Here is a 13,638-nt window from a genome sequence, read left to right as displayed (position 1 = left end):
ATGTATCTCATGCAAAAGCCTACAGCCCTCAGAGAATGTTGCATACTAGTCATTTAAAAAAACCCAAACCCTAGTTCTAGTTCTATAACTGAGGCATATTAACACCTAAGACTGAAATCAGTAGGTTCTTGAGATGCCTTTCCCTAGCATCCCACCTCAGGCAAAGACTTCAGGGGTTTTATTTACTTGCTATGCATCAGTTCCCACAAACACACACTTCTTCCAATATTAGGGACAAGCAGATCTCCCTGGAACAGTCTATATGCAAATAATATTGCTAATCTCCAGAGCATGACAGAAACTTTTATGTAGAACATAGCAACTGTTCTGTAGCACTAATAGAAAAAGAATGGAGGACTCTAGTAATTCCAACATACTAGGAAACCATCCTGTAAAAAACCCAAAAGTAAAGAGATGGAACAAGTATTAAGAACATCTCAAAGAGAATAAGTAACTTTAAATTACCCCCTGCATCGGAATGAGGTGTTACTCATGTTCCTGCTAAAGGGTAGAAAAATAGTTACTGCCTTTGACCAGAAACTAGGTTGGGGGCGGACGGGGGCTGTACTGTTCTTTTATAATTACATATACAACCTTAAATATCACACTGCTTACATGAAAAGATAATGATTCAGGAGTGACTAGTTATAACAGGTTTAATTCTGAACTTCAAAAGACATCACATTTAGTTTGCATTACAAATTCTTCTGGCAGATCCATCGACTTACTCGTAGCAAATGGCTGTCCAGAGCCAGAGGAAACTACAGCACGTGGGGTTTCTGAACCACTGCTTAATGGAACCACTGAAACAGCAGTTCCTGATAAACCAGCAACAAACACTACCAGGCAGTAATAAGACTGCCTATCCCATGGCTCCAACAATGAAAAGAGGATTTCAAAATCTCAGGTCTTCCTACTGTCAGCTCTGTTTTTTATTACTCACGTTATTTTACACCGATAAAATCCATTCATTCCAGGCTGAAGCTCTCAACAAAAGCATGGATGTTCTTCTGGAGCTCTGAACAGCTATCAAAATTCCTAGGCCAGCTCCTTGAGGAAACCAACTTACATTCTTTTTCAATGATGTGAAGGCGCATCTCTATAACCCTACCAACAGGGTAAGGGACTAGCAAATTACAAGAGGTACTCAAGACAAGCACATACATTCACGCGAAAGAACTGAAGAGGTTTTTCAGAAGATAGTATTTTCTATTGCCTTAATTACAAGAATCATCATTTTTCATTTAGATCATTCTGCCAATTACTACCTTTGTGATTCAGCCCCAAACAGTAGCATTTCATTAAAATTTTAGTTTCTTCAAAAATAAAATGAGTAGCCCTTGCTAAATCACTAAAGCAATTTTGTTCCCTCATCCACAATGCAGTGATTGCCACGTCTGGGAAGAATTTTCCACGTCAGAGCAATAGACAGCAGCACTGACCTGCAGCCATCTCCAGAAAGTATAAAATACTGTCAGGAAGGCAAGGGACTGCCTGGTCACAAGGTACTGGCTTCAAATGGCAAAGCAAATTTCACACCAACAGAACTTTTCTGTACTTTACCCTTGAGAGAATCTATGACTAGACCTCTAGTCTAGTGCAGCTTGAAGAGGACCACAGCAGGACAATACAAATAGGCTGTGTTCCTGCTTGCAGAGCATCAGTCGAAACATCAGTACTGCATATATCAATTTTGGTTTGAGGTGAAGACAAAACCAAGACCCACTATACAAAGACAGTCATAGCAGAAACAGGACGGAGAGAGGGAGGAAGGGGTGAACAGGCTGGGATGTAATGTCAGAAACAAAGTGAGGAGAACCTAGAGAAAATTCAATTGTATGGGCTTGTCCATAAAGCCTGTAATTGCAAGCAAATGACTGAACTGTATTATGAGACACTCCTGCTTGAGAATTATACACATTCTTATATTACAGTGTGTAGAAACATGTATTTGTGTAGTATGATGTTTACAAAATATATATATGCAAGAGCATATATTCTTCATTACATTTCCCTTTAAGTTTACCGTCACCAAAACAAATACCACACAACAGGGAAGACAAATCATAGGCTGCTCCCAATTCCTTCTGGACAACAAGGCACTCCATTAGCTTCATACTGAGAACCTCAGAAGAAGTGCACGCAGCAAGCATGTGCTAAAAAATATTCCAGTAGGTTAGCTCTAACTATTGTTCAAGTTCGTAGACAGCCATAGCTATATCTCCCCATTTTTCAAGACTAGTTCACTGTAATCCTGATAACAAGACCCCACTACTCTTTCCTTCGAGTTCTGCAGAAGTCACTGTGTTCCTGCATCTGGAGGTTATATTTCCACCACAGAAGCTTCTCAAGTTGTGAACAAAACCATTCTGGTGCATGACAGTTGCAGATTTGGAAAACTACAGCCAGCTTTGCATCTCCTCTTCATATTTTTGGGGATCAATAAAAGGCTTGTCAATGGACCGGATCATCAGCTCACCACAGTACACACATTCGGCTGCCACAATGTCATCAATGTCAGCTTTGATCTGTTCCCGGCTCTGCTGCCCCTTCCCCAAGCTAATGGTATCTGCGTCCTTGGGACGATGGTGGCTCTTGGAAGGCTGACTGGTAGCTGCCAGCTTCTTCTGAAGATCTTCAAGTTTTGCCTGCTTATAGGCAGGAAGGTTTGGGAAAACGGCTTGGAGGAGACAGTCATAGTGAAACATGTGACCACAAAGGAAAAGGTAAAAAGGGCGGTTCAGAAGTGGAAAGTCACAAGCAGCACATTTTTCCTGAGGCTCCACAGAGCCATACTTATTTCTCATTTCCTGGATGTCCTCTCGGATTCTCTTGGCACTCTGTGTAGCCTCCTCCATCTCCCTTTTCAGCTCCTCAATGTGCTTGTTGTAGTCCTCCAGGGAGTTACAGATTGCCTCCTTGAAATGGTCAATAGTGACAAAGTCTGGAAAGAATGGCAGGACATCTTCAATCTTCAGCAGGGCACAGCTGGAGAGGCAGGCCATTGCCTTCTTGACATCCTTCTCTTCCTGAACAACATGGCGAGCAATCTTCAACCAGAGTTTCTTCCGGAGTTCCTCATCATCTTCAGGCAGATCTGCACAGGACTTGGCAAGATCAACATCCACCTAGAAGTTGGACAGACAAGGAAATTGAGTGAAGCTTCCATCTTCATTTATCCACCATTCAGCTCCAAAGTCTGCTGTCCATTACAGGAGGCATTAATAGAAAACTTCTATTGTTATCTCATTGCCTAGGGCTGCACTACTGGCCTGCTCCTTATTTATATGTCAAACACCTCTTCTCTCCACCAGTATTCCTCCCTGAAGATCTGCTTGCTACCCAGAAGAAAATGACAAAGCCCATCACTACAATAAGGGCAAAACCACATTACGGTACCTTTGCTGGCCACATATTTCAGCAAAGACATAGCAATGCCGATAGAAAAAATTCCAACATGTCCCTGAAGGTCAGACTAAGCTGACAGAGGCATTCTTCTGTGATAATTATTATAGCTAGGAATAGGAAGTAACTAGAATCCTGAACAATAGCTATACAAGCCTTGCATAAATAGATATGTTAAAGGTATTCTACATTAGAGACTGAGCTTCAGACAGACAGTACTCACCCTTGTACCTTCCATGCCCCTACTCTCAATTATGGCTTGTCACAGTCAGTTGTATACTTAAAACAACCATGAAAGCACAGAAATACATTAACACAGACAGGTCTTTCTTCCCAGACTTAGCTACACAACTCTTATACTGATGAGTCTGCCCAGGTCCTCCGAATGCTTGGTTGTTCAAGACACCTTGAACAAGCTACATTCCTATATATCATAGCACACAGGCACAGATACACACATACCTGTAAGGCAAGATCCACAGCCTCCTCATATAATTCCATCACTTTGTAAATATGGACACATGCATGGTGGTGCCCATGCTCTGCACACAGGCGCAATGCATACTTCAGGTCATAATGGATCCTGTTTGGGTTGGTTCCTGCTTGCTCCAGGTATGATAGCAGCGAGTCCGGCCGACACAAAGCATAAAGAGACAATAGGTAGTTGTGAATGGCTTGCTGGGTTTCCTCCAGCTGATAGACACAGAACTCCATATATCTAATGGCTTCATTGATCTGCTGGGTGCTGGCACTCTGGCTATAGTTAACAAGAGCTGGAATGAGGTTCCTGGCATCCAGCCTAGAGCCCATAGAAATCCAAGCATCTACTACCTTCTTGGGAATATGCTGGATGAGGACTGGAGAGAACTTGTAGAACAGCTTCTCGTCTCTGTGCCTGGACAGCACATTTAGAGCTTCATCGTACTCATCATGCTGGCAGTGGTGAGCTACTACACGCTCGTAGTCCTGCATGATGACTGCAAAGTAGACCATGTGCTCTGTGTCCCCGTGGCTTGCCAACAGCTCATAAATAGATGCCCGGTTATTAAACAGACAGTCTTTGTTTTTAGGACTGCTCAGGAAAGTACGAAACTTCTCCCGTGTATCCAAATAGAGATTTCGCTGTGAGGGATCTCCTTCCAATATGCCTAGCCAGTTCAGGTACAGCTCCGTTAACCACGTGGTCAGCAGAGTGGTCTGTGTCTTCTCAGAAGGCTTTAGGTTACTTAGCTTCTTAATGAGAAACTCCATCAGAGCCTCTTCTTGCTTGGCTTCAATGAACTTAAGGGCAATTTCCTCAAAGTAGTTCTGGGTCAGCGCATAGCATTTGGCACTGTCTAGATACCTCTTGTTTTGGAAGCAGTGCTCTGCCTCTTTTGCCAGCACAATATCTAGGCACTCTGGACGGTCTTTACAATACTCTTTGGCTAAATCAAACTTGTTCATATTCATATACATCTTCCACACATCTCTAGATTCCCGCTGGACGTGGTAGCGGAACACTACTTTCTCAGTGTGGATCCATATCTGCTGGACTGTGGGATCTTTGATCATGCGTGTCAGCAAGCCAAACTTCTCCAGGAACAGATCTTGAAAAACAACCTGCCCATTCAGAGTGCATACAGCCTTCACCCGATCATGCAGCAGCAACAGGAAGTGGAACTGGGTAAGTACAATGGATATTGGTTTGTTCACTGTTATGTCAATATCAGAAGGATAAACCCAGACCCGTTCATCACTCAGAATTGAATCAGGACGGCTATAATCCAATGTACCATATAAAACACCATTTCCCATCATCCAGGCAAAGGAGCGTGAGTTGGAGCGCAGTTTTGGGGTGTAAAAGGCTATCTCGCTGAAACCAAAGCTGGCTGGAAACTCCCGGAAGCTGGGCAAATGGTCAGCATGCATAGCAAATATGGAGCTGAAGCCTTGCTGCTCTGTCCCTTCAGGCACTTTGCCAACAAACTGGAAGAGTCTCTTTCGAGTGGTGGCTATAATAAAAAATTTCCCTTCCATCCCTCGTTCAGTCTCCAAGCAGCAGACTGGGGCAGGTCCTGATTCCTCCTCCAGAGTGTAGACCTGTCGGAAGTACTGGTCGGGATTAGTGCTGAAGAGGCTTCCCTCGCTGACGGAGATTTCAGCCTCATAGATCTGCCCCTGGGCTGTCCCAACCAGGATAGGCCCAGTGTTGGTCTCTGAACCGAGAAATTTGTTCCAGCCCACACTTTCAATCAAGTGGCCTTTCCAGCGGGAGAGTGCTCGCACTTTCTGAACACTTCTGTTCAGGTAAAGGCATTCACTAGTGTTCAGAGCAATCAGGAGATGAGAGCCTGCCAACAGGAGAGGGATACGGGAAGGAGAAGGAGAGAACAAATTAAGACTGTGCCTAAGCAAGCCAAATTCCTGAGGCTTCTAATCCTCACATTTGATAAACTCTGATACCAACATACTTAATCCAAGACTTTCCCAGGCATTTATAGGAATGTGGGGGATTTCCATGCTGGATCAGAACAGTAGCCCATGTGTTGCAAACTTAAATGACTAGTCCCAGATGCTTCAGCGAGAAGGTATTCTTCAGTTTCAATAAGTGTTCCAAGCACAAACAGTTCGCAGAGTTCTCTCTTATCCCTGGCAGTTGGTGACAGATATGAGCATCTCTTTCCAAGCTTTTGTTTGTTTTTTTGTTTTTTTTAAATTAGTCAAGGCTACAGTGACCTGCAGATGGTTTACAGTCCTTTTAAAAAATTCTTACATAAACACATACAGCACTGGGTGACTGCAAAGACTTCATTATATTGATTTTAGCAGCCTTCCTCAGAACAGCCTAATTGCATGTGTTCATTTCAGACAATTCAAAAGCAACAACATACACACAACAAACCAGTGTTTTTCTAACAGCACAAGGGCAAATCAGTAGGCAGGGCCCCTAGGAATGGAGCCCTGCCCACAGAGGAACCACCTGTTCTCCTTATATACAGAACAGAAAGAGAACTCCATCACCAGTGCTTGTTATGCACATTCCATTGCATCTGCTGCCAACCACTGCCTGTAAATAGATATAGTCCACTGCCTCACCTGTGTGGTCCAAAAACATCTTGTAGACTTTGGCTTCATCTTTGCGTCCCAGCTCTACCTGATTAGGTTCATCTGGCTTCCCAAGATCAATCCTGAAAAGAGAAACCATGAAAGCATGCTTCCAACAAAAGTTCGCGTAGGTGTAATTGCTTACTGTTTTCCATATTGGGTTCATGGCTTCTTATCCTGTTTGTAATTGTAAGTTCTCTGGCAACTTAAGAGGAAAAAAAAAAAAAAGACAGGGAAAACAAGCAATAACTTCAAGTCTCTGGCAACATTACCTGAGAAGGGTGTCTTTGCCAAGGCTCATACAGAGCTGGTTAGAGGAGACCACTAAGCTGTTAATTTTCTCTGGAGGAGCAAAATCAATCCTTTGCTTGTTAAATATTGGCGTTTCCTTCTCCAGTCGTGCATTCACATATCCTAGAGAAAAAATGTGAACACTTAAAACCAAAACAAGACAAAAACCCACAACAGCCCCACACTACATCAAAATCTAACCTAGAAGACTAGAAGGATCATTGCCTGCTCTGAGTTTTACTGAAAAGAGAGTGTGCTCCATGGAGCACGAACACAGAGAACAGCACTCACATACATATGTGTAACAGGAACAAAAAGCAGTACTGTTGTGTCACAGAACTGCAAACTTTTCACAAGCATTAGTTTGGAAGCACACAGAATTACAGAGGAAACCACAAAACTGTAACATAAACTGATAAAAAGCTGAAAACCAGAGTAGAATCACAACATAATTTGTTTTCCTTGGTAGACAGTTTCTTTGTTCAAGACAGGAAAGAACGGATGGTATTACACAGGACTCCAAGAGGGCTCTGGTTTGACACTCCCATACAAGCTACCCAACAGACCACCATGGCATTAATTGAAATGTATTTCTCTCTTATTCCATGTTGGAATTGAATGAGCTACCATACTTGACATCCATCATTCACAAATTAAAGCTATTTTTAAATCCATGTTGTGTTACTTTGTATCCACACAGCAAACATCATCATAGAGAGAAGTCTGTTGGATTGTTTGCTGCAGGGAACACAGCTGGAGGTCACAATGATGCTTTTACCATAACCCTGTTTTACCAACCATAACAGTATCCTAACTGCAACTTTCCAGTTGTTGCTGGAAGGCATGCAAACCACATATTAGGGCCAAAACAATAAGCAAGACCTGGTGATTGCTGAATCAATGCTCCAATCTTGGCATAAATTGCTTCCCGAGCCAAAACCCATTCAGACTGGTTTACTGCTTCATGGCAAATCCCGAGATGGAGCCAGACTAACCTAATCCTCAGATCCTTTCAAAAACCATGCCTGAATTCTAAGAAATGCCTGATTAAGTTAAAGGTTGAAGTTTCACAAGACATGGCCACCTTATGGGACACATGTTGCCTTTTAAGCCCAACCAAGCAAACCCGACAAATCAATGAACTGAAAACAGGAGCGTGTACAACCAGAGCAAGTTAGCTCATGTGACTAATGACGTATGCAGCCAGTCAGTTAAGGCCCAACCAGCCTGGGAAATGCGGCATCCACAGGAAGGCATGTTGAGGGATTACTTATGAAGGAGATCTAGGTGGGAGAGGCAGAGAATGGAGAAGTATGGTCTGATTTGAGGGAAGTGACATACTTCTGCAGAAATATGGCAATAAATAAATTAATAAAACTTGGAAACCTATTGCTTTAAAAGCATTTTATGATCTCCAGTGCTTTGCCCATCTGCACAGGATGCAGTTCAAACTCTAAAACACATTTTTTTGGCTACAACAAAGGCAAAAGCCCAGACATAGGCAAAGGGTCAGCAAACTGAAACTTTTAAGATAGGTGAGCCTGTAATACCATGTGGCAGCACAGAGAAGCAGCACAACAGATTTAGTGTTCATTGAAGACAGGTAGACCTCTGCACTCAAAACCACAGGACTTGCAGAGACCATGCCATTCTATTCCTAAATGAGGACAGCACTCTTTATGGTCTTCCTATGAGGAAGCAAAAAAAAAAAAAACCAAAACCCACAAAAGAGCTCAGATATGCCAGTGAACTGCAAAATAAGTAGGCATTCATATCAAAGCAGAAGCAAGTGATGATGCTCAGTAGCAAAGTCCTGGTACATATGTCCATCCACAAGCAGATCTTATCACAAAATTTCATCCATATCTGTCCCACGAGACAAGTTTTCCCAGGGACTAAATTTCCCATACGCACAAAGCCTTACATAACCCTCCGAGAAAGAAAACAGCAGAGAATCTCAGTCTGACCACACTGCCTCAAGCTAGAAAGCAAGACAGATTGATACTTTGCTAGGTTAAGCCATCTGCTTCGCTCCACATGCGAGTGAAGGATGTTTAAAGCAAGCAGATCGATGCAGCAGCCTGGACAGGAAGGTTAAAAATGAAAAGAGCTATAGCAAGTTAAGGCTATTCACAGCCAAAGTAGCTAACTAGGAAGATATAAACTTAAACAAAAAAGAAACCTGGGATCGTATCTCAGAGAAACCAGGCTGCTTCCATCCTAAAGAGCACAGACATGACACCCTCTAGACTGGGACTAACAGCACCACTACAAAGCACACTCGGTACCTATAACCTCCCCCAAGTTACGCTGAAAAACTCCAATTTCAGCCATGTTGCTGTTGAAAAGGCCAGTGTCATAGCAGAAAGCAGCCTGCTACAAACCCTTTAACTGCCTCTTCTGCCAATGCCTTCTCCTTGCCTCTGCCTCAACACTAGGCAGCTGAGGGATCTTTAAAGCATTCTTGTTTTAGAGGAAAGACTCACATACAGGAACAGACAAAGCAACCACAATCTGAGAAGGCAGCCTTTTGCTCAGCACATACGTTTTTTTTCCTACACATTGATCCACATCTTCAACATTACCCACTTATGCAAATGTGCACTCCTTCCAATTCTTTCCAGTTAAGCAAAACAGATGTTCTTCATTTCACACTAAGGAGCTACAATGCCACGGCTTACATTTGCTGGTATGAACTGCAGTTCAAAACATGCAGACAAAAGTCCCAAGCTGCAGATTCACATGCTGTCACAGCTAACCAATAAATACAAATACCTATTTGTAGACATATAAGAAAAGGATTACTCTGACGGGAAAAACCTACATAGCACAATGAAATCACCAAGTCACATTCATTCAGACAATGCTGAATTTTTTTCAGATTGCCACCAGGCAAAACAAGGCAGACTGAGACAGCAAGGAAACCCAAACACAGGAAGGAAAGGGAACAACTAGCGCCTATATGCAGGTAGGGGTTTTGCGCTGGGGGGAGTCTGGGGTTTTTTTGTTCAGTCATAGTTCAAGCCAGTGGACTGGATTCCAGCATTCTGGACTCTTTAGGACTGTATTCACAACAGTTATAACAACTGCAGGATGATCATCACTGACATGAGGGCTTTAGTTAGCATCCATAACAGGAGATGGATGCACTTCTTTAGCTTACAGTTCTCTATAAAAAGGAGACTTCTATTCTATAACATGCATTCCCTTCAAACAGTGCGCTCCATCTCGACCCCAAAGTTCCTCCTCTGCTCAGGCGAGATTCTACTGCAGCATTTCCCACCCTGATTTCTGGGCAAATCCTTAAAGCTTTTAACCTGTTCAAAGATCTAAGCTCACCAATGTCAGTAATGTACAGCAGGTCAAAGTAGGTCTTGTCATGCTGGAACTGCAGTACTTTAAGTTTACACTGCAGCACTACTTTAGGTTGGCAACAGAGTCACTGCTTGGTTACCTACGTCTTCGAGAAACAGCACCTGAAGTTTAACAAGCACAGGGAACAACTAACTGAAACAGAGGAGTAAGTTTGAACATCTTCCAAAATTTCCAACCTAACCTTTAGGACTGCTTTCAGGAAGTTAACTGTTCACTTGCATCTTTTTCCAGAATCAATTTGCTTAAAGTTCCAATTGCCCACAACTTCTACCAGCCCAAGTTTCATTCAAAATCACCAGTGCAGTCTGATTTAAGACTAATTAAAATCCCCTTTGCAATTAAGTAGCTTCCAAAAGCTCCTTTGCCAACATCAATTGTCAGCAAACAGTCAGATATCTCAACTGTAAGATAATGTTGCAGCAGTCAATCAAAAAAGCTGAGTCCTCAAAAATTTATTTTCGGCAACACGGCTTGTCCCAACACTGTTTTGCACAACACCTATTCAGGACACTTCTTTATCTAACATTACACAACAAAATAACTATGCATGTCAAAACAAATACGAGGAGCATATTTACTTCAGTACCTAGACTCAGAGTAATTCTGTTTGTGTACTTATACTAAAAAATATATGTAGTATGACATAATTAATCAATTCTTACCACATATAGAAACCTCACAACCTGATTTCCCCACAGGTTAACAGTGGGCAACACTATATGAGAAAAAAAACTTGAAAGAATGTGTCCATGCATTTCCAAACTTGTAACTCAAAAATGCCAGCTCTGCATAGCGGCTGGTACTACCACGACAGTATCAGGTCAGACTAGTTCCTCTCATAACCTACATTTCCCTGCCACACACAATAAAATGTTGTGAGGTGGTGTGTAATAGGGAACAGCTACTGAATCTAACAAAGCTTCAATTTATCATGGAATATACCTGCCATTTGTTTGCCTTCTTTCAGATTTAAGAAACAACTGACTGCTCGTCACACTGTTACTTTACACTGATTGTACACCTCCCTGAATAGTACAGCATACCAAAGCTTCACAGACCTTGACAGAAAAGTTTAATAGCGATACAGATTGCTTTCTTGGTAATCTTCTTCAGCAGTAACCTTGCCATCATGTAGTCAGCCTAAGGGAAACACTCGGAACAATGAAGCCTTTGGTGAACTGTCCCTGGGTTCAGAAACCAACCCCACGCAGGTACAGCTGTGCACACAGCCAGAACACTCTGGCTGTAACGGCTGGGTTCCTCAGAGAGCAGGGGAATAAAAAAAACACCAAGAGGGAAGCAAGCTGATGAGATGATCCCAGACAACTGCCATAGCTCCGAACCAAGCAGTGCCGAGGCGCAGTTACTACTTGAGACCACCAAGGCACACCACCGCGCACCACGGCACAGGCCGCTACGGCCCGACCGAGCCCTCCCACGGGTGACCAGCCTCGACGACCTGCACCACCCCCGAGCTTCACCAGGAACCAAGCGTCCCCCGCGCAGCCACACACCGTCTGCTGGGAGCACGGCCCACAGCCCAGCGTGCCCTGCTCCCCCCCTCGCCGCAGTGGGACTCCTCGAGGGGTCAGCGGTGGGAGCAGGCCCGCGCCGAGCACTCCGCCGGGCCGGGGGGGGGGCGGGAGGGGGGGGGGGGGGGCACGACGCGCCCGGGACCTGGCGGTAACCGCAGCGCCGCGCACCCACCGGAGTGCGGGATGCCCACGCTGGCGCGGCTCTGCTGCACGGAGGCGGAGCGGTACAGGGAGTCTTCGTACTCGTCCAGGATGGAGGCCATGGCCGCCGACGGTCACCGGCACCACAGACCCCCACCACTCGCTGCCGCCGACGCTCAGCTGACCCCCGTCACGTGACCCCGGCGGCGCACTGCGCCTGCGCCGCGGCCCTGCCCCCTCTGCCCTGGCGCGCAGGGCGGGAGCTTCCCTGAGGGAAGGGGTTCTCCCGCCTCAAGATGGCAGCGGGGCTTGCTGGTGGGAGTGGCGCTTGTAGTCGGAGCTTGGATCTTCGTGTCCCTAATAATACCCTGAAGTTGGGTAGTGGGCCTGTACCCTTGCTTCCAGGTCTTGGGGTGCGTGTGGACATGGCAAGGCTTGCAGGCCTTGTGCAGCCGTGCAGCGCTCGCGGCTTCTGCTTGCTGCCATCCTCTCAGGTGCAGCCATGTGCGTGATAAGTTACCTGGTGGAGCGTGTCGGCCTGCTTCCCTGGGATCGCTGGGTTGGGATGGTGCTGCAAACACAGTATTTTCTAGCAGTTCTACTGATTGCATCCAGGAATTGGCTGGTTTTAAACACTCCTGTAAAACCTCCTCTGTTGTGACTCTTGTGTAGCACTGAGTGGTAAAATCTTGGCTTTATTGCTAAAATAATCATCGTGGTACAGCATACAGGGGTCCAGCATAAGGCTGTCCTCGAACTGTGCTAGGTTTGCCCTGCAGGCTTATCCCACCTTTCCAGACTAAGTGTATTGGACCCAGCTTCTGTATCACTAAATAGTACTTAAAAACTGGGGTTTGTTTTGTTCTGATATGCCAACAACTGTTATTTACAGCTTTACCCTTGAATTTATAACAATGGCATTAACAAAAAGGCTAACCTGTTATACAATGATGTCTTGAAAGTCTTTAACTCTGGCTTTTCATGGCATCAACACCACCTTTGGGTTTCATCATATGTTAAATGAATACAGGTGTGTATACTATATGTATACTATATACCGTATGCTATATTATATATAATCTTCACTTTCTGGAAGGAACAGAGAAATGTTGTCGCACAGGGTACAGGACAGTTTGCAACACAGAGGGATCCATTACAAGTTAGAGGAGGTCTTCCCAAACTTGGCTTGCACCTCAGGTAGCAGTGACGCACCACCAGTAGCAGTGGCATGCGGTTGGCTTTGCACAAACAAAGTTACATCTCCTTTTTCTCTGCCCTTGTACTGGACACCTCACCCCCATAAACTAGGGCTCCGGCCTGCACTGCTCAGCCTCAGGCCGTCTCCCCAGCACTGAAGCAGACATGCTGGTCCCATGCTAGCTGGGTTCCTGGAGGCTCCCACGGCGTGCCTCCGCAGGGTCACCGCTGCCTGCTTTGCTAAAAACATACAGCGACTCTTCCTGACTCAGCCTGCCTGCAAGCGCTGGCAGGAACCGAGACTCAGCCCCAGCCTCGGCTGTTTGCCCTCTTCATGTGGCAGCTCTGAGCCAAAACAACAAAACCACATTCCTTTGCTCTCCAATCATCCTGATCATCATAAACAGCAACTGTTTTCTTTCAGCTTCTCAAAAGGTACACACAAGTTACGTTAGGTTTAGGGTAATGAGGTAAGCAGGGACTTCTTGGACTATCAGATCGATTTTCCCACTCTTGTAGATACCACATCATATAGTCCTTTCTCTGTTCCTATCAAGCTCTGTCTGAAAGCATGGCTATTTTTTCCCCTGACTGCTCCAGCTCGTAC

General features: G+C 44.7%; 1 protein-coding gene across 1 annotated transcript; it reads right to left on the bottom strand.

Moving 5' to 3' along the window:
- Positions 1–638: 638 nt before the first annotated feature.
- VPS18 (VPS18 core subunit of CORVET and HOPS complexes) lies at positions 639–12,015 on the bottom strand. Its single transcript, XM_075426661.1, has 5 exons — positions 11,866–12,015; positions 6,765–6,906; positions 6,484–6,575; positions 3,868–5,738; positions 639–3,128 (listed from the first exon to the last, which is right to left on the bottom strand). Exons 1-5 carry the CDS (start codon positions 11,954–11,956, stop codon positions 2,400–2,402), a joined length of 2,925 nt encoding a protein of 974 aa, XP_075282776.1. The 5' UTR covers positions 11,957–12,015; the 3' UTR covers positions 639–2,399.
- Between the last annotated feature and the right edge of the window lie 1,623 nt (positions 12,016–13,638).

Source organism: Opisthocomus hoazin, chromosome 7 (genome assembly GCF_030867145.1).
Source record: "Opisthocomus hoazin isolate bOpiHoa1 chromosome 7, bOpiHoa1.hap1, whole genome shotgun sequence".
NCBI lineage: Eukaryota > Metazoa > Chordata > Aves > Opisthocomiformes > Opisthocomidae > Opisthocomus > Opisthocomus hoazin.
Note: the sequence above shows the minus strand (reverse complement) of the source record. Positions and strands in the feature narration are given on the sequence as shown.

Excerpts from the sequence above, each read along its gene's own strand:
- VPS18 (XM_075426661.1), bottom strand. The coding sequence starts at position 11,956 with ATGGCCTCCATCCTGGACGAGTACGAAGACTCCCTGTACCGCTCCGCC. Across the intron at positions 6,576-6,764 it reads GGCAAAGACACCCTTCTCAG|GATTGATCTTGGGAAGCCAG; the intron begins GTAATGTTGCCA and ends TTCTCTTTTCAG. Across the intron at positions 3,129-3,867 it reads CTGTGGATCTTGCCTTACAG|GTGGATGTTGATCTTGCCAA; the intron begins GTATGTGTGTAT and ends TCCAACTTCTAG.